Here is a 27,852-nt window from a genome sequence, read left to right as displayed (position 1 = left end):
TTGGACCCGCCACAATTTCGTCATCTGCTTTCAGGAGGCGAAGGCGGGGCTGTAGTCCGTGTCAATAAAAGAATAGATTGGTCTAATCGATGGAATAGATCATCGAAACTTAATCTCGATTTAAAAAACAATATAAAAAATGGCCATGTCGGGAGCGCTTAGCGTATTGGACGATCAGCTTGAATACGTGGCTGCGAGCTCCCATGGGAAAGCATCAAGATGATTCACTTGGTTCGACATTATCTCGCTGACGAAACTGCAGATAAGCTCCTCATGATGAATATACATGTTCAAGCTCAACGATGATCAAATCAAAGCTCCCCTTCGCCCTGTGACGGGGCTGGAACCCCCACATGATAAGCGATAAGTCGGGTTTACCTTAACCCCATACCTCCTCTGTCAACTGAACTCCAACTCCACCGCATGCCTTACCTTTCGACGACATTCTTCACCCGGTAACCTCAGTCCAGTGTGTCCTCCAGCCATTAATTCCAATTGCCCTCATGTCGTCCTCATCACAAGGAGACCGCCCCTCCGACACCCCCCCCCCAACACCACCACTACTTCCGGTTCTCACACGCCCCATCAAAAACCAGGCGCACCCTCTTACACTCAATACTTCTCCTACCCAGTCAGCCACGTCGTCTCAGGTCTCTACCGGCGCCTAACAGATCCCGTCCCGACCGCCATGCCCTCGTCCGTACCCTGGTCTACTTCTTCTTCCTCGTCCTCAATCTTTACGCCACGCCGAACAGCCTCGCCCTTCCAGCCTCCGCCCCTCACCCCCCTCACACTCACAATCCCCAAGGGCGCAGACCTCCTCCAACAGCAGCTCCTAACACGCGCGCTTGCCGAGGAAATACGGCTTCTCGTGCCAGCGCGCCTCCAGCTCGTCGAGACCTGGCGTCTCGCCTACAGCCTCGATCGCGACGGCGCCTCCCTCTCGACCCTCTATGACAACTGCGAGCAGGTCTCTCACCGCAGCCCGCGGGCGGGCTATGTCCTCGTTATTCGCGACTCATCCCCCTCCAGCGCCGTGTTTGGCGCCTATATGACCGACGCGCCGCACCCCAATTCTCAATTCTTCGGTACGGGCGAGTGCTTCCTCTGGCGAGCGAGCGCGCTGCCGCCACCCACCAGCTTGGGACTGGCATTTTCCGGGGACGGCCCGCAGACGGAGGAAGCTCTTGAACGTGCTGGTCTCCCGCCGCCTCCTTCTGCGGATACCACCCACACCGGACGCTGGAGTACCTTCCGTAGCGACCCACGAGCGAAGGCGCGGACCGAGTCGCCAGCCCACAACCTGAATATGAATATCAAAACCAGTCTGGCTGCGGCTAGTGGCGGTGCGCTGGCGCCCCCGTCACCTTCGTCGATTGACACGCCTAACCGGAGTGGGGCCAGCACTCCGGAGCACATTCGCTTCAAAGCATTCCCGTACAGCGGGGTAAATGACTATATGATGTTTTGTGAGACTGGATTCCTCAGTCTTGGAGGCGGGTGAGTACAGTCTTCCAAAAATCCTCTCAAAGTGACCCTAAACTTACGAACATTATTCTCAGCGATGGACGCTACGGCCTTTGGGTAGACTCTGGTCTCGAAAAGGGAGTCAGCTCTCACTGCCAAACTTTCGGCAATGAGCCCCTCTCCGATGAAGGGGACAAGTTTGATGTGCTTGGTGTTGAGGTGTGGTATGTGGGCTCGTGACCAACTGCATATGTTGCTGCGCACTCCCCCTACTTAGAATCTGAGCTCTGTGGGAATATGGAAAGCACAGAATAAATATGGGGAAGAAACACGACAAACAGAGTGAAAAATGTTCGAATACCCAGTGCTTGCATGGTTTATTGCAGAGGATCCGATTTGTTTCTTTCTCTCGGCGCATCTTTTCACGACTTACTGCATTTCCTTTCAAATACCCGGGCAGCAATGTGACGCCGAATGCTCTCATCGTTGCTCTCGTCCCGCCTTTCCTTATGGATGCCAGATCTACCGTTCATCTGTTTCTTCTGGTCGTGGGTGCTTGTACATAAGGTCATCTTTGTGCCTAGTGATCAATTACCCGCGAGTACTCATTCTAGCGCTGGGCAATCTGGTTAAAGGAGGAATCCCGAAAATCAGTGACAGAATTAATTTCAGTCAAACTCATACTAAAATAAAGATGTTAAGAGAGAATGATTGGACCAAGTCTCACCTTCCGAATCACGCTGGACTCATGTTCCGAATTTTTTCCAAGTCTTCTTTAGTATCCACACTTAAACTGAGTGCCGAGCTCGTAATTGATACATGAATTTTCTTGCCATAATATAATGCTCGTAATTGTTCCAGCTTCTCGGTTTGCTCCAACGATGTTGGTCTAAGTCTCGGATACGCCCTCAGAAACCCGGCGCGGTAAGCATAGACGCCGATATGCCGAAGCAATCCCTCTTTCGCGCAGTTGAGATCATGGGCGTCCCGGTCCCAGGGTATCATGGCTCGTGAGAAGTACAGGGCATTTCCATCGGCATCTAGCACGACTTTCACGACATTTGGATCAGCAGCATCCGTCGCGCTCATAATGGGGGTGGCTAATGTAGCCATCTCAGTACCATGCAATGACAGGTCCCGAGCCACTTGCGCAATAAGATGAGACTCGATAAAAGGCTCATCTCCCTGCACATTGACGACTATTGCATCGTCAGAAATTTTGAGCAGATCAACTGCCTCTGCCAATCTCTCGGTTCCGCTTTCGTGGTCGTCCCGGGTCAAGAGTGCTTCGGCATGTGCTGCTTCAGCTGCTTTGATAATATCGGGATGCTCGGTGGCAACAACAACTCGAGCTGCTCCAGATTCTTGCGCCTTTTGGACAACATGCGCGATCATAGGTCTTCCATGGATGTCAGCTAAAGGCTTGCCAGGGAGACGAGTCGATGCGAAGCGAGCTGGAACTATGACAATAAAGTCCATTCTGCTGGTGCAAGCCCTTTGCTCATGAATGTAGGGGGAAAGTATCAACTAACAGAGCGCTCTATGAGTGAGGTTATGTAAGTCAAAATTGCCTGGTGGCGGGGCTATGTTGTACAACATGAGCTTCATGCGGCGTGATGTGGCCATGCGCCTGCATGAGCAGCTACATTATCACCCGAATATTGCATGCAACCTTCAATGCCAGTAGTTAGGCGCAACACCTTTCACTAAAGACCAAGCCTCTTCCACAGCCTCAATAGTATCATCCGGTAGCGAACCTTTCTCCAAATCCAACAAATTAGACTCAAGATGGCTGACTCGGCTTGCACCCACAATGATAGCATCGCCCAAATTTTGATCCAGCTTCAAGTGATGCTTCAACCATCGCAATGCAATCTCAGCATCAGTCAAGCCATGCTTTGTGGCAGTTGAGCGGATGGTGTCGAGTGCGTCGAAATAGGCGTCGTTCCAATAGCGATTTCGAGCAACCTTTCCGGCGAGGACTTTGGGATCGAAGCGGGATCCTTCCTCGAATTCGGTCTGATCCCTTGTGTACCTCCCAGTAAGAAGTCCGCCGGCAAGAGGCTGGAAGGCGTATAGAGATATTCCGTATTTGCGTAGGCAAGGAATTAGTTCGCCCTCGATACTGCGCTGGAGAGCATGGTAGACCCCCTGGTAGACCGTTGGCATGACCCAGTCGTTCTTCTTGCAGATCTCACATATCTGGGCCACCTCCCAAGCCATATAGTTGCTCAGGCCGAGGCGAGAGAAACAGCCTTCCTGGTACATTTGATTGACTTCGCGCAGGGTATCTTCAAAAGGGGTATTCCGGTCCGGAGCATGAAGATAGAAAATGTCGACGTTTTCTGTCTGTAGCGCGTTCAAGCTATTCGTCAACCCCCGACGAATATCCTGGGGCTTGTGCGTGTATCCCTCAGCGAAGGCGGCTGGGCCTCCAGCATTGGGGTATAGTTTGGTATGGACGATGAGGCCACGGTCTTCCCACCCGAGGTCAGCGAGCATTTCCTCAGAGGACCCGCCGCCATAAATTCTGGCTGTGTCGACCTCGCTGTGGCCATGACGCTGAAAGAGATCGAGAATGTCGGTGGCCGTAGTTGTATCATGGACACGAGAACCAAGAGTATCTTTGTTTCATTAGTTCTCTGCTGATTCCAGAACTGGGACTAGAGAGTGATAGTGGACAGACGTACTTGGCTTTCCAAATGCCATGGCCCCAAAGACGATCTTTATTTCGCCGCTGTTCGTCATTGTGGAGCTGCAGACGGATTCGATAAAAATTGGAGATTGAACCCGGTCAATTGATCTTTCACTGCTAGATAATTTGCAGGCCATAGTAGCTGTTATATGTATCTACGCGCAAGTTTCATCCCGCTGGGCCCACCCAAAATGATGCCGCATGCACGCTGCGCCACGAAGTACTATGTCCGGGTCTAAACACCGACCCAAGCGGAGAGACTCGCACTTAACCCCCGCGTAAACGATAAAGTCCGCGCTAACTGCATACCTTGCAGACGCAAAACTCATTGGAGCCGAGAATGTGGTATCAAGCTTTTTTCTACCTGACTTTCAGGTCGTGGTGTCATCTAACTCCGCTGAACGAGCCCGCGAAGATGTCCGCGGATGTTGGCATTCCGCTCATGCTGGATCTAGCCACAAGCAGGACCAGGAATTCCAGTCAGCATATACTAAACACATTCGACATTTTCCAAATGCCATCAAGTTGTTGTAAAGCAAGGTAACTGTGTTTCTCTTGTCCTTCCACTGCTTTTTCAAGATACTTCAAACGACTTTTTGTAGAGAGTTTGCGAAGAATGAAACAAGTTCTTTATTTAAGCTCATCCATCAATCACTCGATCAACAATTGGACCTCTGCATAAAAGCAAATTTGCAAGTGAACTGTCCTGGTATCCCAAATTACTGCAAACCAACCCTTATCCATGTAGTCATCTCCTCGAAAGGGACCTCATCACGGATGAACCCACCATGCATCAGATTCATATGAGCATAGATCGTATTATTCTAAACTTCCCACCACAGAAATAGAACCGCCACGCTCCACACTCCAGGACCGCACATCCACTATGTCCACGTCCAAAGATCTTCTGCTTGTCCCACAGCCATGGCACGGCTTGATGCCAGCCAAATGCTGCTGCTCGGTCGCATGATGAAAGGCATTGTGCCGACGCTCCGCATCTTTCAATTCCTTGTTCATTTTGGTCCAATACGCGCATCGGCGAGGACCTGCTCTGCTTGCTCGAGCTCCTGCTGAATGCGTCATCTTTCCACAGCTGACTGCACTCTTTACACTCTCGAAGATCTAGGGGAGCGCGGCCAACGCAGGTGCGCCCATATAGTCCTTTACGATATAGGAGTCGCGACACCAGGCATACATCAAGGTTCCTTCGTTGAGGACCGCGTCACTCTCTTCCAGGATAGCCATCCTGACCACTCGATCCAAACTCGGGCCGCAGTAGTTCCGATGGGACAGCAGAGCGATTCGGAGACTCTTTCTGTCAGTGAAAAATGCTAAGAATCTGGGTAAGGGAGGTGCTGAGGGAAATGAGGTAAGTAGTCATCGAGGCCGAGTACATGAGAAGGTCATGTTCCTCCATTTGGAGCAGAACAAGGCGGAGGTCCTGACCTAAAGCATCCAATTTCTTTCTGCCATGTCAGAATAAAGCGTTATGGCAGTATTCAGGGATAAATGCTCCTTGATTCACGCATTGAAGTTGAGGCTGAGATCCGTCTCTCAATCAGGACGCCCAGGCGAGAGAGGTGGCGGATTTAGAGAATGGAGGCGACCCTCCTACAAGCTTTCCGGGGGCGAGGGTAATTCAATTCACTCAGTTCATTCGGGGTCTATGGAAGCACCTAGCTAGCTACCTACGCATGAAACTCAGGCCAGCGTGTAGTCCGACGAGAAAGAATATAGCTGCGTAAGGAAGACTAAAAGCACCGCCAGCGCGAAAAGTCCTGCCAGATCTCGGGAAAGACCTTGTAGAAGAGCAAAAACCAAAAGATAGGTACGAAAGGAAGTGGAATGGAAAGCATCAACAACAGGGGGTATGGGTAATGGTACAAAATCCAAAAAACCAGATACAAATGAAATCAGAAGGGGGAAGAAAAACAAGCAGAATTAGTAAGGCGAGTTGACGATGTCGTTCTTTCCAAGACGGCTGCTCCATCTGCCGCTCTTCGCACGACTGGGAGTGACAGGAGCAGCGATGCTCTCACGTGTAGGCTTCTGGAAGCTGCGCTTGGCGACCATGTTGACCTCATTGGGCAGAGCCACGATCACATTTTTGTCTGAACCGAAGCGGAAGTTGTCCGCCATGACGTCCTCTGCGTAGCGCTTGATTGTGTAGGGGTCCTTGCGACCAGCAAGAATCTTCTTCAAGCTCCAGGTGACAATGAAGGGGCCAGTGGCAGTAACGATCGATGTTTCCTGGGACTCAACACCAGTGTTGAAGCGAGCAGGTGTGAACGCCAATGGCTGCTTCGTTTCGTGTTGGAACTGAGCGACGTGCGCAGGCTGCAACCCAAGACGACGAGGTTGGGGCTTGGAGTCCTTAGCGAATGACTTCTCAAATCCGAGCTTGCCCTCGTTCTTGCCATCCTTCTGCAGCGAGTCGATCAGAAGAAGATACGTGCGGCAGGTGGCCAGAACCCAGCGGCCATCAGCAGACACGTCCAGACCAATAATCGGCTCACCCAGAGCAGGGATATGAGTCTTCGCGTTGATGCCAAGGCGGTCGAACATGCGGATATCACCCTTGTTGGAAGCTACAGCGAGATAACCCTTCTCGGTCGTAGCCATTGCAGAGAAGTCGTTCTTGCTAGCATACTGCTTGAGGTTGGATTCAACAAGCTTGTTGCCCGCGAGCCGAGGATCAATACGGTACAGCGCATTTTTCGATGCACCAACAAAGGGCTGGGCGGAAGTCATCTGGGCGAATTTCTGTCAAATAGATTAGTAAATACAACGTCATGTCATCTCAAGAATCTAAGATGAAGACTCACGTTCTCCGGAGCAAAGGTGTCCACCGGGATATCGTCGTGCACTTTCCACTCGTCAACGACCTTACCATACTCAAGATCCATCCGGTAGAGAGAGTTGGGGTCGTTCCCATTCTGGAGAATCATGTTGCTATCCTCCGCGTGCAACATAACCTTCTTGGGGCTGAAGAGCTTGCCGCCAGGGGTCTCCACTTTGGAGATGGTTGTGGAGAACTCCAAATTGTTGTTGGTAGTGTGCTTGAAGACACCAATCTTGGATCCGCGAACCACAAATGAGCGATCGTGCTTGTAGCCAACAGCCAGTTGAGAGTTCTTGTTGCCATCTTCCTGGCGGGTAATCACATCTTCCTCCTCCTCGTCGCTGTCGTAGTGTTCGCTGCGCTGACCATCATCCTGGTCTGTCTCGTCTTCATCTTCTTCTGGTTCTTCCTCATCCTCTTCTTCGGCCTTGTCGTCGGCGTCCTCCATAGTGAGATCCTGAAAGGCATCGAGCACGTACTCCCTGTCATTCTCCTTAACCTTTTCCCATTTCATCTCATTGAGCTGCTCCCACAGAGCCTGCATCAAGCCCTCCTGAAATCGCTCTTCCGAAGCCTGATCTTTGAATCGGAGAAGCCAAGAGTAGGCAGAGCCATCTTCAGCGTAGTGATTGAAGATGAATGACAGATACTCGAAGTTGAAGACGGGGTTGATGTCTCCCACAACCGCCTGCCCCAGCCAGTCCTTGTCATTGCCACTAATCTGCAGCCAGTATTGCCAGTTGCCGATTTCCGATACGGTTGCAACGATCTCAGAGTCCTGCAGCACGAAAGTACCAGTAGGAAAATCGAAGAGATGCAGCTCAGCCTTCTCCTTGGCGAGAATTTCCGTTGATTCAGGCTGGACTGCGGACGGCGGGGCTCTGGTGGGCTCGTCAACTGGCGCGGCTGACTTTACCTGGCCCTTGGACTGGGAATATTTGACGTCCTGCGCCATGGCAGCTGCGGACTCACCCGATGTCACAGGGGGCTCGGGCGACTTGGCGGACGGAGAGGACACGGGGCTTGCGGGTGGAATAGGCTTCGCCTCTTGGAATGAAAACCCCTGCAGCTCCTCTTCCGTAGCCTTCTGGGCGCTGCGACGGAACTTGCGCTCGTATTGACACTGTAAAGCGGCCAGCTCAAACGTGGCAACTTTGTCGGACGGGACGGAAGGGTCGCAGATGAACTCAAAAAGGTCGCCCTCGTCACCACTGAGATCGTCCCAAGCGAGAATCTTCACACCACCCTCACGAACTTCGGAGCGGAAATGCAGTGTCTGGTCGAGCAAGAAAACCTTCTCGTCCTTGTCCAGACTATTCGCCACACCCTGCTCGTCTTCGTCGTCCGCAAGTTCTTCCTCGCCTTCCTCGTAGGCTCTCTGGATCACAAGTTGGTATTGAAACTCTTGCCCAGTGCGTCGAATCGTCGCCACGGCGTCCTTGAAAATGAGCTCTGAATAGCCCTTGGGGGAAATGGGGCGGACCAAATAGAGCTGGCCCTGAGGAATTTCGATGATGGCCTCTTTCGAGGTATCACCGAAGAGAAATTTGCCCACTAGATGTTTTAAATTGACAATATTAGCTGGTTTGATTCCTTGGTGACGAAAAATTGGGGCTGATATGTTGGTATGGAGGGGTTCGTGGCGGGGCAGAAGCGCGTTTGCTTACCGTTGCGGAGCATAAACATCGTTGCGAGGGGCAGCTACCGAGCAACAGGGGTGTGGGAAAAGGTCAGGGAGTGAAGGAGGCGGGGAGGGGAAAAGAGTAAGATATATAAAAGAGTGAGAGAATGCAAGACAAGCACAGTAGAAATGATCTCTGCCACCGTCGGGGAGCGATGAAAACGAAGCTTGGAAAAAAGAAAGATAATTGCATAACAAGAAAATCGCCTCCGTCATAGACTGTGGCGTTGGCCCTTGTGTGGCTAGTGTATTATGTAAGTGGCGCGGGTATCACGGGAATTGATCGGGACACAACAGAATTTCTGTTCGGGGCACAACATTTTATTATGTAATCAGTATCAGGAGCTTTTACATAATCAAATCACCTGATCTATCTGATATCGCTATAGCAACCACTAATGTTTATAATATCTCTCTTTCTCTCTCTCTCTTTCTCTCTTCTCTATAGCTATCCTGTTCAGTTTTTACCATATAAACCATACAAACCAACCAAACCAATCAAACAACCAATCAAACAGCTATATAAACCACTATGCCTACTACCAACCCTACTATCGATCTGATTATCGACAACCCTACCACTGCTACCACTGATCTGATTATCGATAACCCTACTACCGATCTGATTATCGACGAACCTACTACCAATCAAGTTAGTCAACCATCTGATCTTCTACCCCCGCCAGAGCAAACCTTCGCATCTCGCGATCTATTGGTCGATTTTGTACGCCAATTTGGTATATCGCAGGGATATGCCCCTACTATCAAGAGTTCAACCGCAGATCGGGCAGTCTATCTGCATTGTGATAGGTCAGGGATATATTCAGACCGAATCAACGCACAAGATGGGATGAAACGACGGAAAACAAGCACTCGGCGGCAAGCTTGTCCGTTTTTACTATATGGAAGCCGAAAGAAAGATTCTAATTGGCTACTAAAGGTTAAAAATAGTATGCATAATCATCTTGCTGATCTAAATATGATAGGGCATCCAATCACACGCCGATTTACCCCATAACAAGATGATTTAGTCCGATCTCTCTATCGTGCGCAGATTAAACCAAGATATATTGCCAATATACTACGCGAGAAAGCACCAAACCAGCCAATCATATATCGAGATCTATATAATAAACGACGTAAGATTCAACAAGATGAGATCGGACCAAAGAGTAATCTTGAATATTGTGACGCATGACAGAACGATGGACGGAGATCACCTGATGGACGCGGAGTGATGGAAACACCCGACCGAGCTAACCTAATGGGGCCTGTTTGCATAAGCTCTCTACAAGATAGTTGCCAGAGCCTCCGTAGTTTCTTCCTTCTTCACCTTCGTTGTTTCGTGAATGCACCTGGTTACTTTCTAGTTGGCTCTTTCCATGATCGTAACATATAACGAAGGTCCTTTTTCACCCTTTCCTGTTATCTTTGAGTTATACAGACATAGACAGCACGCTGTTACCGTCTCACTTAGAGCGACGCCCTACCCTGAACCGAAACCGACGAATCCTAAACGATTCTAACCGAACCGAACCGAACCTTCCCCTACTAAGACAAGCCGACGTTATGGTACGATCCCGTTTAACGATCCGACGCCGTCAGAGTACTACGGCTAATGAGCCTTACGACTAGACCCTAGAGAACCTAGCCGGAGAGTATAAAACGAATAGCGATGACGATGAAATCGCTAGCGCCGAACCTACTAGATAGTAAGGACTGGACGAACCGATCTCTTTCCCCTCTGAGGGGGACCTTGACCTTAATTTTATCAAGAATTATACGCCTAAATAACTCCTTGATCTCCTCCGCCGAGAGTGCCGCGAAATTCGAACTCTCACTAACTAGCGGGATGCTATAAACGCTAAATACGGGGAGGTATAACGGGATCTTGAGACTATTACCCTAAGGGCTAGTTAGCTTGCTATAAAGGTTATCGACCTATAGGAGCGTAGGTAAGACCGTCCGTCGACCTACGAGTCCCCGATGGCTATATCTCGCCGTACCGCGAAACTCCCCGACCCCCCTCTCTTTAGCGACGGCAAGACCGTACGCTTCGACTAGTAGGCGAACTAGATTCGATATAAGCTACGTAGTAACGCTAACTACTACTTAACTCCGTCCGACCGAATCTACTATATTTCGAGCCGCACCGAGGGTAAGGCCTTACTCTATATTAGTCCCCGAATGAGAGATAGAGCGTCTAACCCGTACGGCGACGTAGAGGATATAATTAAGTATCTCGAGAGTGTCTTCTTAAACCTAAACCGAGCTACGGAGGCACTCTACGAATATACCTACCTAACTATAAAGCCTAAGGATGATTTTAGCGACTTCCTTACTGATTTCTCTCGCTTAGCTAAAGAGGCTCAGTAGCCTAAGCAAAACCGACTCCGCGACCTTTATAGCAAGCTACTACCGATACTCTAGACCTAGACGATATACCTACTCGATGACCTAGACGTTAGCTTTAAGAGGTTTATTACTACCTACTAGCGTATAGCCCTGAACCTAAGCTTATTTTATAAGCAGAAAGAATCTCGTCGTGCCTAAGCGGCCGTAACCGTCTCTAGATTAGCCTTAGGCTTAGCTATGACTACCGCTTCGCGTAGACGCCCTATATTATCCCCTTTTATTAAGCGTAAGGGTGCTACTCCGGCTTATAAACTAATAACCGCAGAGGAACGAGCGACCTACCTAAAGGAAGGTCGATGCTTTAAATATTACGAATAAGGATATACCTTACGCGATTGCCCGAAGAAGCCGATAACCGTCGCTTCGATCGATACTGCTAAAGAACTCGCCGATTACGAAGCCCCTACTATTACTAATACCCCTAAATCGGGAAATGCCTAAGCCTAGGGAAAGTCTCCTTCCTAGGTAGTATAACTTTATCACTTTTCGCGCTGAATCTACAGAAGTTATTAGGAAGAGGAAACAGTTTATCTTTTAATACCTAAATAGCCTATAATAGATATTTATTCTCGATTTCCGCGCTTAGTGATACTAGAGTAGATAGATTTATATATATCGATACCCGATTAGCCCTATAGGCCGCGAAGGCCTTTAGGTAGCTAGTGATACGGCTAGAAAAGGAGGTGCCGACCCGAGGGTTTAACGACTACCCTAGAAAGCCGATTACTTATACTATTAAACTAACACTAATAATTAATAGCTACGTATAACGCCGCTTACTAATATTAGTCGCTAATCTTAGTAAGCACGACCTAATCCTCGGACGCGAGTAGTTTACAGAGTATAAGGTCCTTCCCGACTGCGCGAAGCGCCGATTAATCTGGCCGGAAGAACAGAGCCTATAGGATGAAGTAGCTAGTTAGCTATCTACTATCCTCCCCCGGACGATCTTACGACGGCCTAATCCTAATTACTAACGAGATACCGATCGACGTAACTAGCTTTTTAAAAAGATCGATCGCCTACCGTAATATAAGCCGATAAAGACTACGGCCGAAGACTATAAGAGTGTACTAGCTAAAATAGAGCGTGTACTAAAAGAGGTATAACCCCGTCCTTCCTTAGAAAGATAACGACTAACTCCTTAGACCTATACCCCCCTATTAGAAGCTATCGCGATGATTAGTGCTGTAGGATTCTACTGATATATATAAAGGGGTAGTAGCGAAGTCTTTCTAACCTTACTTAAGGAGATTAACCGGATCCTAGAGAATAAATAATACGAGCGTTAATCAGAAGAACGTAAGATAAAGCGTATTATTCCTAAGGAATATTATAAGTACACCGATATATTTTTATAGTAAGACTCCGATACGCTACTACTACACCAAGAGTTTACCGACTATCGAATCGTCCTCGAGGAAGGCCTAACCCCTAGATACTGCCCGCTCTATAAATAATCAGAAGAAGAGCTTTAGGCGGCTAAGGCCTATATTATAAAGAACCTTACGTAAGGGTTTATCGAAGAAAGTAAGGCCCCCTATACTTCCCTAATCCTAATAGTCCGGAAGCCTAGCGGAGGACTCTGGTTTTACATCAATTACCGTAAGCTTAACTCGATTATAAAGAAAGATCGTTATCTAATTCTACTAATTAATAAGATCTTCTAACGGCTAGATAAGGCTAGATACTTTATAAAATTAGATATCCGGTAAGGATTTCACAGAATTCGTATAGATCCTAACTTAGAAGACCTTACTACCTTCCGTATATAATATAGGTCCTATAAATATAAAGTAATACCTTTTAGAGTGATGAATAGACCCGCTACGTTCTAGCGGTTTATTAATATAACTCTTAGTAGATACCTCGACGACTTTACTACCGCCTTTATCGATAATATCCTAATCTATAGCGAAACGATAGAGGAATATATCGAATATATTAAGAAGGTACTTTAAAAGCTTCGAGAAGCCGGACTATAGGTAAGCCTAAGTAAATGCGAGTTTTATACGTAGATAACCCGGTTCCTTAGCTTTATTATCGGCACTGATAGTATTAAGGTTAATCCGGAAAAGATTATAGTAATTATCGACTAGTAGTAGCCTACTATAGTTCGCGGGGTACGATCTTTCCTAGGATTCTGTAGGTTCTATCGACGATTCGTAAAGAACTATAGTCGGATTACGAAGCCACTAAATCGCCTCACCGAGGATAAGACGCCGTTCGAGTAGAGTGCGCAGTGTAAATAAGCCTTCTAAGAACTTAAGAAGATAATAACAACGGCTCCGGTATTAGCTTACTACGACGCATCGGCCCCTATAAAGGTCGAGACCGACGTATTAGATAGGTATATCGGAGGAGTCCTCTTATAGCTCTAGCCTAATAGCTATTAGCACCCTATCTACTTCTATTCGTTAAAACTAACTACTACGGAGTAGCGATAGGACACACATAACTATAAGATATTTATAATCGTTAAGGCCCTTAATCTTTAGAGAGCGGAGCTAGAGGGACTATAACGGGACGACCGATTTAGTATCTTCTCTGACCATCAGTCGCTTCAATATTTCATAACTATAAAGAAGCTAAACGCCCGTTAGGTACGTTAGGGAGAATTCCTGTCGAGATTTCACTTCCTAATACGCTACTTTATAGGAAAGCGAAATATCATCGCTGATACCCTCTTACGAAAGGACCCTAGTACTTATAATAGGCAGAACTAAATCCTCCTCCCGCGCGAGTGCCTCGAATAAGGTATACACCCCGATAATAATGACCCTCAACCCCCTCTAGCTAGAATCGCTCCGGTAACGATAACAAACCCCGACGACGGATCCTAGACTATCTCCGATATAACCGGGGTAGTCGTGTGCGTTCTCTATGCTAATCAGACTTATCCCTCCCTCGACGTAAACCGAAACTAGGCAAGAATAAGCGAGGATGGATATTAGGAGATAAGAGGTAGTCTTTTGCTCTACGAAGGAAGACTAGTGGTGCTAGATAACGGAGACCTTAGGGCGCGCCTACTTAATAAGGTCTATCGTTAACTATACACTACGTATCCTAGCGAGACTAAAATAAAGGCCCTTCTCTTAAGTCGCTACTAGTGGCCTAACTAGGTAACCGACGTCGAACGATACGTAGATAATTATCGAATTTATAAGCGGATAAAGATATAGAGAGACCGACCCCTAGGGTTATTATAACTACTCCCTACCCCCGATCGGCTATAGTAGTATATTATAATAGATTTCCGGACATTCCCTAAGGATAAGTATAGCTACGACGCGGTATTCGTAGTGTACTGTCGCCTTAGCAAGCGCTAGGCCTCTATCCCCTATTATAAGACGACTACAGCCGCAGAAATAGCTCGATTATTTATTATATATCTCTTCCGATAGGTAGGCATACCTGACTTAATTATGTCGGACCGTAGAGGATAGTTTATATCGGCGTTCTAGACTAAGTTCTGCCGAATTCTTTGTATTAAGCGTAAGCTATCTACCGCTTACTACCCGTAGACCGACGGCCAGACCGAGATAGCTAACCAATAGATAGCCTAACGACTAAGGGTAATAGTCAATAAGTACTAAGATAACTAGTCCGAATAGCTACCGATGATTAACTTCGCTACGTCCGCGCTACGCTAAGACTCGACGAAAAGGTCCCCTTTCTTTATAGAAAGAGGATACGAGCCTAGAATATTATTCGATTAGGACCTACCTACCGACGCTTCTCTTTCGCTGTAATTAACTAGTAATACATAAAACTTTGTAGAACGAATCGAACGAATCTAGAAAGAGACTACTAAAGTAATCGACTACGTATAAGGGCTCTAACGTATATAGGCGAATAAACACCGCCGCGAGGTAGATTTCGACGTAGGAGATATAGTCTATATTACTATACGCTATTAGGGACTAGACCGCCTAAGCCGGAAGCTATCGGACTAAGCTAGCGGGCCGTATAAGATTATCGCTAAAGAAGGCTATACGTTTAGGCTCGAGCTACCCCTATCTATTAAGGTATACCTAGTCTTCTCGCTAAATAAGCTACGCCGTACATCGAAGACCGATCCCTTACTAGGTTAGATCGAAGATCCTCTACCGCCAGTCCTAGTTAATAATCAGCAAGAATGGGAAGTCGAAGAGGTCCTACGGTTACGCCTATACTACCGAAAGCTATAGTATAAGGTTAAGTAGCTAGGCTACGATAAGGACGACGCTTAGTATTACGTAGCCGACTTCAAAAATGCGCCGCTAAAACTGATAGATTTCCACCGACGATACCCTAACTCCCCCGGACCCCTAAAGAACCTACAGATCTGGCTAGCTGCAGCAGAAGTCGACGAATTCGTTGGTAACTATATCGACGATAATATCCCAGAGTCTCGGGGCGAGCCTCTTTAAAAAGGAGGGCTATGTGACGCATGACAGAACGATGGACGGAGATCACCTGATGGACGCGGAGTGATGGAAACACCCGACCGAGCTAACCTAATGGGGCCTATTTGCATGAGCTCTCTACAAGATAGTTGCCAGAGCCTCCGTAGTTTCTTCCTTCTTCACCTTCGTTGTTTCGTGAATGCACCTGGTTACTTTCCAGTTGGCTCTTTCCATGATCGTAACAAATATCTTCAAGAATTACTCGATTCGGAAGGATATAAATATGAATTTAGGCAAGACAAAGATGGCCATATTGAATTCTTTCTATTCGCTCACCCCTACGCAATCCAATTGGCTAATCTCTATAATAGAGTCTATATATTAGACTGCACATATAAAACTAACCGTTTTAGGATGCCGCTTTGTCATATAATTGGTATGACTTCATCTAATACTACATTCACAATTGCTTTATGTTTTATGCAAAACGAGCTTCAAATAAGCTATACGTGGGTCTTAAAGACCTTTTTTGATTGGCTAAGTTTACCCCTAAATTATCATCCAATCTTAGTAACTGACCGCGATCTAGCGCTATTGGCTACAATTAGCAATATTCGATCTGATTATCCACATCTATTATGCATTTGGCATATAAATAAAGCTGTCCTAGCGAAGGCAAAGCGTCTAATAGTATCAGATCAATCAATAGACCAATCAACTAAAGATAAATTTGATGATTTCATACGGAAATGGAATGAATTAGTCCAATCACCTACTGAGGATGATTATAAGATTAATCTGATTAATCTTAATAAGATCTACGCTAAGCCTTACCCCCAACTAACTAACTATATTAAAGATATATGGCTAATCTATAAACAGAAGTTTGTTTACGCATAGACTAAGAACCACCTACATCTAGGCAATTCAGCATCCTCACGTGTAGAGGGGGCCCACGCAGCACTAAAAAGCTATCTAAATAGCTCATCTGGTGATTTATGCACTATTTGGAGGGCTATTCATCAAGCTATACGCGCACAACACACGCAGATTAATCTAATCTCTGCGCAAGATAAGATAACTAAGCTAAATCTTGCATCTGATTGGCTATATGTCTATATTAATAAGCGAATATCGCGGTATTCGCTAAGATTAATCGATAAACAGCGATTCTATGCAGATCAGGCTACCCCCCAGGCCCCTATTAGTGTATGCACTAACTATTTTACTAGTACAATGGGTTTACCATGTAAGCACCGATTGGCTAGTCTAATTAGATCAAAACAGCCAATCTTATTGGCTGAGATTCATCCGTTCTGGCGGATTGGATCAGATTCATCTGATCTAGCTTATTTACCCTTACTAGACCCTCTGATTACCACGGCAACGACGCAGAGATCTGCTAATCAGATCGATAATACTACCCAAGATCAGATTACAAAGCGAAGGGCGCCAGGGAAGTGTTCGAATTGTGGGGAAATTGGTCATAGATATAAATCATGCCCAGTAGGTAACTAGATCAGGTGATTTGATTATGTAAAAGCTCCTGATACTGATTACATAATAAAATGTTGTGCCCCGAACAGAAATTCTGTTGTGTCCCGATCAATTCCCGGGTATCACGTGGCCAGAATTTTCTGGGAGAGTAGATCCGCGATCTTTCGGACAGGCAGGTGCTTGGAAATCACCGGATTGTAGGGTTTATCAGGTTTCTTATCGCTTAATGTATTGCACTCAGTATATTTAGAGTAATGCAACCTTCCGTCTCGACACAGACGGTGTTATCTTAGACACCTTACAAAAGGAACTGTATGGAGCAGTACCTACCGGAGATCAGAGTTGAATGTCCAAATCCAAAATTTCCGAACTCACAAGTTGTTCTTTTTGGTTAAGTAGATAATACACCTAATTGTGCATAATGATATGTGGGTGCTATGTATGTACATTCATGACTCAGCTTCATCTTCGTGGTCATCCGCTTGCTCAGCCTCAATATCTTTGGCAATATCTTCCAGCGTTGACTCTTCCCCTTCCTCATCTGCCGATTCGTCATCTGTGGCTTCTTCAGTAGCCTCATTGCCAACCTGCTGTGCCTTCAACTTGCCGCCCTTTCTCGGCGGAAGAACTTTCATGAAAGCTTCTCCCCAGTCGCCCAGCTCCAACCATTTCAGCATAATATCCACCACATGATTGGTGGTTAGCACCCGGCGAGAGTCCATCTGAATGTAGTCGCCAATGGGCAACTTTGCTGTTTTGATTCCCTTCGCAACAGCTGACCTGTAGCAGACTGCTTTGTGACGGTTCTTGTCCACAAGACCTCCGATGATATAGGTGCTGTAGGGCTTCAGCTCCGTCAATATGTTTTCACTGTCGCTGCTAAGGTAGATAACCTCGCCGTCCTCGGGCTTGGCGTCGGTCTTATCAGCAAATGGTCCAGCCATCTTGCCCCCTTTGGGGGAGGCCATTTGTTCTTTGAGAAGCTCGGATGCATGTGCAAAATCCTCAGGGATCATACGAATGCCCTTCCAATTGCGATACTGCGAGAGTACGGTATCAAATCGCTCCTTGAGTTGTTTATCGAACGAGCTGAATATCAGGTTCGAGCGCCAGATAGCACGGGCATTTTCCGAGTATGAGCGTGTGAGCTGACTCGCAAGAGAGGAACGCTCGCTTGGATTCATCAAATCGTCGTAACCGCAGTCGATCACGATCGATATGGGTAGCAGAGTCGACCGCTTGGCCCTGGAACGAGTGGTTTCCCATGTCTTGCGTAGTGCCTGCACAGCTTTCCCGCCGCCCTTTTCTCTTGCTTCCTCCACCATTAAGCGTCGTCGCTCTTTTTTATTTGCCATTTGTTCCTTCCGCCTTTCCTTGCGCAGCTCGCGTTCCGCATCCCATTTCTCTTTCCTGCGAAGCTTTTTGAGCTGGTTCTTCGACATTTTTGGAGCGTCTTCGGTGCTCTCAGCATGACCAGATCCTGTTGCTGGAATTGCATTTTCGGCCTTGGAGAGGTCTGACGGCTCAGGCTGGGAATTCTTGTTCGTAGGTGCGCTAGTTTGGGTCGGTTCGTCGACTGCCACAGCACCGGTCATCGCAGGGCCGAGTTCGTCTTGAGTAGCTTCGTCGTCATGACCAAGCTTGGGAAGTTTCCTCGGTCTCTCCTCTTCATCCATTGTGTCGGCGAGGACTGTATTTCCTCCGGGGATGCTTGAGTGGGCTGTCAGCGCAGTCAAGTAGATCGTCGGAAAAAATGCCCACCCAGGCCAATCAGCCAATAGCAGCCGCCATAGCCCTTATTACTGTACATGATCACGTGATATGCATCACCAACTTCTCCGTCCGCAACTCCTCGTTACGTCCACGGAGCCTCCAAACCCCAAATACCGCCATCATGCCTCAGGATATGCCCCCAACGGGGGGCTATGCCCAAGTCCAGTACAAGGTACGCCATTGACAAGGGCTAGCAGACAGCCTGCCCCTTCGTGGCAATCACACAGCGACATCAACTAACCCTCGCGCTCTCAATCTCAGCGGAACATTCCTGCCCGTGGCTTCAAGCCCTTCTACTACATGGTCGGCATGCACATGATCATGGCATACGGTTTTTACAAGTACTTCCACGGTGTCCGCGAGCAACGGTATGTTTTGCGCAATTGTGGAGGTTCCTCTTTCCGATGATCCCGAAACACTGCAATTGTAGACTGGCAATGCAGCCAGTGGCCCCAATTATCACAAGACACTAACAAACGTCTCGCTGTGTTTAGTGAACTTGCTCGTGAGAAGATGTGGGGTCGCCTCTACCTCACCCCCTCCTCCAGGCCGAGGAGGACCGCGATCAGGTCCGCCGCTACTACGCCGACAAGGCTCGTGAGAAGGAGCTTCTGGGCACCGAGCACAAGGTCTACCACTCTGACCGGTACGTACTGCTAATCCGATTTCACTCCGGGCTTCAATTCCTTCTTCACTGTTGCTAATGGCCTTGGCTCTGTAAAGCTTCGTCCGCCCTACGTTCGCCTACACCCCCTCCAAGGTTACCCAATAGACGATTTTGCCGACGCAATTAGCCATCCTGTGCCTCTATTTGTTACCACCCTTTGGTTGGGTACGGCGCTGCTATTTGATGAGAATACTCCACCGAAGAGGGTTGGAGTTCGATTCGCGGGATGAAGCGGAGCATGTGGAAAGATCACGAGGCAAGGATTGTTTGTCTCAGGGAGCCGGGGGCTCGAGGAAAACATTGTAGATATACCGTTACTATGAAGGGTCTAGTTTTGTCTTGCAACAAGTCATTTGTCATCTGTTACACAACCGTGCCAGGAACACTGCTTCGGGTGAGTTTAACCCAGGGCAAAAGTATCAGGAGAGATTTGGATCCTAGGGGATCGTGGTTTGTAATATGTTTGATGAGCCTGGCTGTGCACGCTCATATTGTCTTTTAGCCTCCTATAGATACATAGAGGCCCGTCTATTCTGTTGGTCTCAAAGCGCCGCCGCTAGGGGTAATCCGGAAGGTCTCAATCGAAGAAAGGAAAAGGCCATGCTAGAGAAACAGAAAGGAAAAGTGAACATCATGAACATTCGCTCAGGATGCAATCGAAGAATCAGGCCACCAAGCATAAGAAGTCATACGAAACCGAACAGATCTCGTCTGAGCATCACAGTCAACCTTAGTGTATAAAAGGTGACATGGAATCCTTGATAAACCAGCGCACCCAGGACAAGTTGCTAGGACGCGTGAGTAAGAACCACGAGTAGGACTAGTTCCGAGAAATGGAGTAACGAGAGTAGAGCGCAGGTGAAAGATGGTCGGGGGCAGGTAGCTCCAGCTTATCCAAACATATCAGCAACGCCCGAGAGATCAGGACCGTCATTGATATCAACACGATGATTCTCCTGCTGCGTCTCCATCTCATTGGTCATGTACCTCTCCTGGATCGCGCTTCTCGCCTTGCGGCGTTCCTCGCGGGAGCCAAGAATCTTGCCTTGCTCAGCAATGCTCACTCCCCGAAGAGGTTCTAGGAGCTCGAGGATCAAAGCACGCTGCTGGCGCGGGGATGTACACCGTTGGAGAGCGCTCTCTGTTTGTGCAACCTTCTCCTCAGAGATACCAGGGAGAGAGAGGAATGTAGACCGCGGCGTCGAGCTGCAGGAGCCGTAGAGGACCCAAATGGCCGCGATGAGCTGCGCCAGGTCCTTTTGCATATCGACGAAATAAGATTCATGCACAGAGGTGATGCATGCCTGCAACACATCTGTGCAGATGAATTCGCGGATGGTAACCGTCGTTTGGCTATTGTTCGGGGGCGCGAAGTCCGCTAGGATGGATCGGACCACGCGAGTAATAATACTGCAGCACCGGGTATCGCGCATACGGAGAGCATGGGTGCAGAAGAGCATGACTGGTTCGAAGATCTCCGGCGAGGAGAGAACAAAATGACGAATCGAGTCAGAGGGGTCAGGAGTCGGCTGCGGCGCACTGGGATCTGCCTCTGTTCGATCGGGATCTAGTGAATATAATGTATCAGTATACCAATTCAGACAACCTCAGGTTTTATGAGGTTTGACTATGAGACGCATGTCTCAGAATTTAGATGAGTAGGCCGTAAAGTTTCTTACCTCCTCTTTGCGGATCGAACAAACTGGCAACCATAATAACCGCAGCATACGTCAACTGACGAAGAACACTCTCCGACTTCATCTCATCAGTAAGGTCACCGTCTAAGCCACCAGTCTTTCGCTGCTCGATCAACTCCCATTCAGTTGTGATCTTGCGATCAATGCTCTGGAACAGGGTAGCTAGCATTGGAGGCAAGAATTGTGCGCGGTATTGAACGGGACAATCGTCGATTAGGCAGCGAGATATATTGAGCAAAACAGAGAATTGGTGGGAAGAAAGGTGCTCAGCATCCTTGAAAAGAGCCGCAGACAAAGGCCCTGGGAGCTCAGCAAACCCATAGAATTGATGACGCAGCCTGCTCATACTGAAAAGCATCGAATAGCATGACTCGCGAACTGCTCTGATTTTGCCTCGAACCGACGACGCGAAGCCCTCCAGGGTCGCCTTAGATGCGGTAATTTTGGCATAGAAGTCATCACGGCTACCGCTAGAAATTCCAGCTTGCCAAAATCTATCGGTCAGGATGCGCTCAACTACCGCCCGCATGTCATCGCTCACAGTCCAATTGGCCGGGTTATGGAAGGCATGGGCATTGGTGAGAAGTTGAACCAGAGTTGGAAGAATCTGAGGAATCAGCTCTTGCCACATATCACAAGCAACTTGATATGCGGGAGAGTTTCTCTTCAGCTTGTCCGTGGACACCGCCAGCATGGTTTTAGTACCACGCAACGGGAGCATCTGGAACTTCTTTGTCATTTCTTCCTGAACGAGCTTTCCCTCGTTATCCAAGGTAAATGAAGACCAATCTGCGAGCTTTTGCGCTTGCTTGGCTTGCATGTAGGAACCCACGTTCTCCAGTCCCAGCATGGCGCAGAATCCCTCGAATGAGGAGCTCATGCGGCGGAAATCATCATCCTGCCATGCGTCTCGGATGGGGGCGAGGAAGCCAGCTAGCCGGCTATGGCGGAGGTTTGGATCAAGATTGTTCGCGCGTTGCATGATAATCAGCAGAATGGATGTCAGCTCCATTTGGAGTTTATCGTCCACTCGGTTGGCTACTGTGATCTCCCTGATCTTCGGCTCGAGCAGATCGTAGAACGTGGAGAAGTAGTCAGCATAACGGATCGCGAGGCGACGGAGTTCGTGGCTAGCCAGCCCATGCAATTCCTTCACAGCTTCAGAATAGACGGGATACTCAGGCTGATCCGGAAGGCGTGTCATGAGAATGTGCTCAAGGACCTTCAACGCAAATGCGGGGTGGTTGTCCAGTGCTTTAGAAGAGATGTCAACCACCAATTTGATGACTTTCTGCTTCAAAACCGGATCCTGGTACAGATATTAGTTAGCCCAAATCTTAATCACTGTACTTGCACATGTACTGACCTCATAACTCCTTTGCATTAGCTTAGAAGCCCAGCTCTCCACTGTGAATTCCAATTCTTTCCGCTCCTGTTCCTGCTGTGGGGATTAGTGACGGGGCTGTCGCAAGAATCACTGATGGAACATACATCTTGCTGGGGTGCCTTGCCGTGCGCCTCAATCCACTTGTTGAAGCCCTTAACGACTGCTTCGACAACCGCGAATTGAGCATCCGCGCGCATAAGTGTGACAGATGATTTGTTGTAGTTGTGCACTGTGGCTTCTCTTTAGCATGTGAAGGAATGGTGAAAGGCATTATCAACTCACTTTGGAATGGCTCAACTCCACTGTACAGATTGTCTAGATTCTCGTCTACTCGTCCAAGAATCTCACGCACCGCTTCTTGCGCACGCTTCTGGGTAATGGTCTCAATGATCGACGAGCAGTACCGGCGATAGTTGCCGAGAAATGCGTGACGCTCTGGGATTGTGTCAATGTCCTCAATCAGGAACTGGATCGTCGGATCCTCCGACTCAGTTGGGAGGGACTCCCAGCGTATCAAACGTTGGGTGCAGACGTTCAGGAAGATTGGGGTCTGGTTCACGACAAATTCGGAGGTACCAATTCTCTGAACACCCAGAAGCCTTGACCAGAGATGTAGACAGGGGATAGATACAGTCAAGCTCTGGTGCTGCATGACGTTCAACATGAAGTTGAAGAATGGTGGGAGGTCCAAACGGTGCATTGTGTCTCGGAGGAATCTCTCGTCTTCCAGACATCCAGCAACATAGGAAAGCATCTGCAGAAGTCAGCTTTAGGGAACAATTTCACGGAACTGACATGAGTCCCACCTCCGAGAGCTTCTTGGAAATCAGATATTTCGGCTCATCGACATCATCTGGGCCCACAATGGACCACTGGTATAGATTTTGAAGAGTGTTGAGATACTCGCTCTCAAAAATCAGGCATACCAGGCCGTGGGATTCCTCATTCCCCATGTTGTTCCTTCCGTAAAGCGCATGCAATGCCTCAATTGCGGCCTAGAAAAAATCGTTTAGCACCAAAGCCTGAAAATACCTACGAAGCATGCAACACTATCTTACCAACAAAACTTGGTCATCTTGGCAGGTCAAGGCTCTGAAAACACTAGCAACAACCTGCCCAGCAACCACGGCTTTGTAGATTGACCAAGAAAGTGCAGACCTGAGTGTCGTCAGGGCTTTAACAGCCGCATCGCGTGCTTGACTTGAGGTAGAAACGTTCTGAACGCAATTGTCCAGGAATTCGCAGATCCGCACCAGCCAGCCCTCTAGGCCACATCGCAGAGCGGCATTTGTGTTCTTATCAGGGTTGATCTGTTCAACAATTGTGGAGGGAGTGAAAATCTCCACGAGCGCGCGATTGAGCTCAGAACCTCGCAAAGACGACACTGTATCCTCGCGGAAAAAAACATCCTCCGACAAGGTCTCAAGCACAGAGAGCACCAACTCATTGTGTACCAGAGACACGTCCCAAAACTTGACAAGCGCCTCATCCATATCCACCCAATCCAAGCCCCAGCTCTTCTTGGCAGCTTCCGACCATAGTTGCGGGATCTTGTTGCGGAAATAGCTCGGGTCCTCGGGTCGAATGTTCTCGGCCAGCTGGAGGATTATCGATCTGAGGTTCGTGGATTCCTCGGGGTTGGTGAACGACAAATGGCGCAGGACGTGATCTAGCAGAGTCAGGCCAAAGTACCGTACCACAGGCGCGTGGTCTGCGCGTGACGCCAGCAGAAAGCCGTTACGAGCTGCCGCATCGTTATCTTTCAGAGACTCTACAAAAGACAAGGCCTCTTTGCGGAGCTCATTTGTCGACGTGGGGCTGTGGATGACCTCCAAGGCACGAATGATGTCGGCCATGCCAGCCTCCGACAGCTCCTCGGCAGCCATCTTGTCCGCGCGCCGAGAGCAGAATGCTGGGAAGAAAAGTAAAGGGTGCCGGAGGAGCGATTGAGGCGGGAAGGTGTATTATGCAGGAAAGGTAAAGATATGAGTGGCGCGGCCCGGCTGGTAGAAGTGGTATGCCCTCCAAGGTATAACCAATGCCGTTCTTCAAGAACCTGGGAATCGAGCTTGAGGAGAGGTCCGCGGTGGTTGATATGGCCGTTGACCCTGTCCGTAAGATGTTTAGCAGTCGGACACAGCAGCAACGGCCATTCAAGGGTGATAGTCTCGTTGCGCGTCAGCAGACAGAGACGAGTGGTATGCGGCTCGGTCGGAATGGATTTGAGAGGACTTCGAGGTAGGGTCGAAGGCTGAGGTGCTGGCGGTGGATTGCACACGTTGGGCTCACTGGGAAAGAGTTGCGGGAGACGGCCGATGGGGAAGTCTGGGAATTGCCGTGCCGGGCTGAGAATTTTCCACGACGGGCTGGTGCTTGGAGGCACACCGCTCCCCCTGGCTTAAAAGAAACGATAGCAGATAGAAAGCCTCTATCCTGTACAATTTTCCAAAATTATTGTCAATGCCTATTTTCTCTATTTCTCTGTAAATTTTGGCTGACCCCCGGCTTGTCATTATAGCTCTGCCCCTCACCGTCACCGGTTGTTTATCTTATCTCCCTGCACGCGATCCATGGGTCCTGATTAGGCTGCATAGCACCCGCCTCGACGCAGTGAAGAAGCAAATCAATATGTTATGCATTAGGAAGGGCCCTAGGCGTCCGTAGAAAGAAGAAAAGGAAAAAGAAATATTGGCATTATACCATTGCATCACATCACAAGGCAAGCGCCCTTCTGGCACTGTTCAAGATACGTAATGTCGTCTCCGGATGGGTTGGCAAATTCCCCTGCTTTGCGCTTAACTCCGTCAATCTTGATATCCTGTTCTCCTTCAGCGTGCCACCACCGCAATCGCTGGATCTTAATCGTCTGAATTTCGTGATAGTCAATCTCCCACTTCCCTCCGCTGACTGCGACGACAGCGCAATTCTCTGGGAAATGGAATTCAGGTAGGTAAATTTCCGTCGGGGCTTCTGATAGCGTGGCTACTTTGGCAGTCAATGCCATCGAGAATGTACAGTTCTGAAGATCAAATACATGGCTGTCGAGGGTTCCGCTCACGTAGATTGGACTCGGGCGAAGGAAAGCTTCGGCAGCGCGGTAGCCCTTGGGTGTTTGAGAGCTAACGCTGGAAATCGATAGATTCGTCAGGGCGCCCTTCAGGTTCCGCGGACCGACCTCCGACTCGTCTCCACTGCTATGACTTTCAGAGTAACCCGGGGACTGTGGGTTGAGTGATCCGTACGTGGCCTTGGTTGGAAGTTCCAGATCGTCCCGGGAGTAGATAGATAGATCCTCTCCATTCCAGAGATCGCCCCATTCATGGTTGTTCTGAAGCAGGGTTAGCATAGCATAACTTGACTTGAGCGAGATGAAGCCCATACCTCTGTCTGGTATAGCCACAAGGTGAAGCCATTCGATGTACTGCCTTCCAGTGCGAAATGATTGGCATCCATCGCGCTTGTTTGACTGCTATAATCCCCCGTCTCGTAGGCCTGTTTATTATCCATATCATATGGAATCCCAATTTCGGTAAAAAGCAGCGGGTGATCGCCCATGTAGTTCAAGCTTTCGTCGCGGAGAAACTTGAGCTGATCACGAAGACAATTGCGGATCGCCGACTCTCCGAGTTTCACAGCAAACGCAGGAGCCCAATACTTGCCGCGAAGAACTCCAATGACATCCACGTTGTAGAGACGGTTCCAGTGTTTGGTCAAAAGAGTCAGACCGTCGTAGTAGTGAACGGCGTGTACCATGTTCGGGTCGTCATCTCTAGTTCCTTTAAGGTCAGGCGGAACCTCCATCACAGGAGGTTGGCATAGCAAGATCGCGGCCGGCCAGATGCCCCTAATCGCATCTCTATATTTCCGGTAGTGTTCCAAGAAATAGGTATTGGTGAATATCTCGTAGTTCAGTTTCTCTCCAGTGCTAGGCACCTTCGAGAAGTAGTCCTTCTGAAGAAGCGTGTCCGTATCCGGATCCCAGACACCATGTTGAGCCCAAATACACTCTCCGAGCTTCCAGGCGGAATCTCGTTGCCAGCCATACTTACTGTCATCATAATCGGCAGGGAGCCAAGCTGATTCTCCCTCTGGGTCCACGAGTTGTCTCCCAGTCTGGTAGGGTCCAAAGCTGCCGAAGGCCCATGTGGTTTCCTCACAAGCTCGTCCCGCACCGGTCAGCATTGCCTGAAAAGCTGTGGGTGATGTACCAAGCTGAAGCTGCTGCTCTGGAGGAACGATGGAGATATCTTTTATGCCAACCAGACCACGATGAGGCTCATTTATACTCTCCCAGCCAATCACCACGTCGTGCTCAATATCCCCAGCCTCGTGGATCCTTTGTGCCAAAAGCTTGCACGCTGCGATAAAATGACCCTGAAGATAGTCTTGGATGTTCATGCCGTCGATGATCGCTTTGGGTGCAAAATCTCGGCCTGCCCAGAAGAGTGTGAACATGGTCTGGCATACAAGACGGGTATAGTTCGTGCTCCAGATCATCTTCGGGAACTCGACAGGGTTATCATAGGTGTTTTGAACGAGCGCAGCTTCAGTTGACTTGAATCCTATAGGGTTAAGGCCTGCTGCATGGAGTGTCCACGATGGTGCACCAGATCCTCCAGACAATCGAGACCACTATCACGGTCAGTACGCAAGCTGAGAACGAAGATGCAACAAAGCGACGTACCACATCCTGATGAGGGTCCATGAAGACATAAAACTCATATTGCTTCGCTATTCTCAGAACCTCGATGGTGAATGCTATCCACTCCTCGTCGTAGATACCAGGCCCGGCATGCTCGATTGCCTCCCAGGTGAAGATATATCGGATCGCATTATACCCCCACTTACGCAGTCTCTTGAAGTGTGTGTGTGAGTCCTCCAGCGAAAATGGGCGCCCCACGAAGGAAACATCGTCTGCTTCGAAGAACTTGTCTGACACAAACGAGGGAATATCAGGCGTTTTGGGGTATTTGGCATCCCCTGCAACGTTGATCCCCCTTAGCACAATCTCTCGGTTCTGCGGGTCTTTAAAGACCTTCCCATCAATGTGAAGACGCAGCAGACCCATTCCGAAGGTCGTGATGGATGAACGGCGGCGTCAGAGGATGGATTCGGGCTTGCGGGAAAGCTAACGAACAACGACACCAGGAGTCCGGGTCGAGGTGGCCACGTTTCAGGTGATGGCGAACTGCTTTTGATACCATTTATTGGCCACCGGAAGCAAAGATGACTTGAAGTATTCTGGATGAGCTCTCTTAAGCTCAAACCAACTTACCCGGGGGTGATCAGCTGCCAGGAAAGCCAGCGGTGCGTAGCGACAGACGTGCCTGGGCTTGACCCACG

General features: G+C 48.7%; 9 protein-coding genes across 9 annotated transcripts; 3 read left to right on the top strand and 6 right to left on the bottom strand.

The window, feature by feature from the left end:
• Nucleotides 1–423: 423 nt before the first annotated feature.
• Nucleotides 424–1,707, top strand: N7482_009788 (putative oxidative stress response protein Oxr1; the record flags this gene model as incomplete). The annotated part of the gene is made up of 3 exons (XM_056691912.1): nt 424–455; nt 523–1,500; nt 1,563–1,707. The coding sequence occupies 3 exons, from the start codon at nt 424–426 to the stop codon at nt 1,705–1,707; spliced, it is 1,155 nt and encodes a 384-aa protein (XP_056539618.1).
• A 495-nt stretch (nt 1,708–2,202) lies between these two features.
• N7482_009787 (3-deoxy-manno-octulosonate cytidylyltransferase family protein) lies at nt 2,203–2,946 on the bottom strand (the record flags this gene model as incomplete). The annotated part of the gene is made up of 1 exon (XM_056691911.1): nt 2,203–2,946. One exon carries the CDS (start codon nt 2,944–2,946, stop codon nt 2,203–2,205), a length of 744 nt encoding a protein of 247 aa, XP_056539617.1.
• Nucleotides 2,947–3,141: 195 nt separating this feature from the next.
• On the bottom strand, nt 3,142–4,215 carry N7482_009786 (aldo/keto reductase family protein; the record flags this gene model as incomplete). The annotated part of the gene is made up of 2 exons (XM_056691910.1): nt 3,142–4,091; nt 4,158–4,215. The coding sequence occupies 2 exons, from the start codon at nt 4,213–4,215 to the stop codon at nt 3,142–3,144; spliced, it is 1,008 nt and encodes a 335-aa protein (XP_056539616.1).
• Nucleotides 4,216–6,103: 1,888 nt separating this feature from the next.
• On the bottom strand, nt 6,104–8,690 carry N7482_009785 (uncharacterized protein; the record flags this gene model as incomplete). Its single annotated transcript, XM_056691909.1, has 3 exons — nt 6,104–6,925; nt 6,988–8,558; nt 8,672–8,690. 3 exons carry the CDS (start codon nt 8,688–8,690, stop codon nt 6,104–6,106), a joined length of 2,412 nt encoding a protein of 803 aa, XP_056539615.1.
• An 8,744-nt stretch (nt 8,691–17,434) lies between these two features.
• trm10 (tRNA (guanine(9)-N(1))-methyltransferase) lies at nt 17,435–18,661 on the bottom strand (the record flags this gene model as incomplete). Its single annotated transcript, XM_056691908.1, has 1 exon — nt 17,435–18,661. The coding sequence occupies one exon, from the start codon at nt 18,659–18,661 to the stop codon at nt 17,435–17,437; it is 1,227 nt and encodes a 408-aa protein (XP_056539614.1).
• Nucleotides 18,662–18,879: 218 nt separating this feature from the next.
• On the top strand, nt 18,880–19,530 carry N7482_009783 (putative NADH-ubiquinone oxidoreductase subunit GRIM-19; the record flags this gene model as incomplete). Its single annotated transcript, XM_056691907.1, has 5 exons — nt 18,880–18,930; nt 19,020–19,126; nt 19,206–19,263; nt 19,307–19,404; nt 19,482–19,530. 5 exons carry the CDS (start codon nt 18,880–18,882, stop codon nt 19,528–19,530), a joined length of 363 nt encoding a protein of 120 aa, XP_056539613.1.
• Nucleotides 19,531–20,315: 785 nt separating this feature from the next.
• On the bottom strand, nt 20,316–24,395 carry N7482_009782 (karyopherin MSN5; the record flags this gene model as incomplete). The annotated part of the gene is made up of 7 exons (XM_056691906.1): nt 20,316–20,992; nt 21,105–22,431; nt 22,489–22,563; nt 22,614–22,738; nt 22,792–23,263; nt 23,316–23,504; nt 23,568–24,395. 7 exons carry the CDS (start codon nt 24,393–24,395, stop codon nt 20,316–20,318), a joined length of 3,693 nt encoding a protein of 1,230 aa, XP_056539612.1.
• A 152-nt stretch (nt 24,396–24,547) lies between these two features.
• On the top strand, nt 24,548–24,751 carry N7482_009781 (uncharacterized protein; the record flags this gene model as incomplete). The annotated part of the gene is made up of 1 exon (XM_056691905.1): nt 24,548–24,751. One exon carries the CDS (start codon nt 24,548–24,550, stop codon nt 24,749–24,751), a length of 204 nt encoding a protein of 67 aa, XP_056539611.1.
• Nucleotides 24,752–25,216: 465 nt separating this feature from the next.
• Nucleotides 25,217–27,577, bottom strand: N7482_009780 (sterylglucosidase 1; the record flags this gene model as incomplete). The annotated part of the gene is made up of 3 exons (XM_056691904.1): nt 25,217–25,837; nt 25,891–27,141; nt 27,194–27,577. 3 exons carry the CDS (start codon nt 27,575–27,577, stop codon nt 25,217–25,219), a joined length of 2,256 nt encoding a protein of 751 aa, XP_056539610.1.
• Nucleotides 27,578–27,852: the final 275 nt, after the last annotated feature.

The sequence above is a fragment of the Penicillium canariense genome (genome assembly GCF_028826845.1).
Source record: "Penicillium canariense strain IBT 26290 chromosome Unknown utg000007l_segment0_segment0, whole genome shotgun sequence".
Classification (NCBI taxonomy): domain Eukaryota; kingdom Fungi; phylum Ascomycota; class Eurotiomycetes; order Eurotiales; family Aspergillaceae; genus Penicillium; species Penicillium canariense.
Note: the sequence above shows the minus strand (reverse complement) of the source record. Positions and strands in the feature narration are given on the sequence as shown.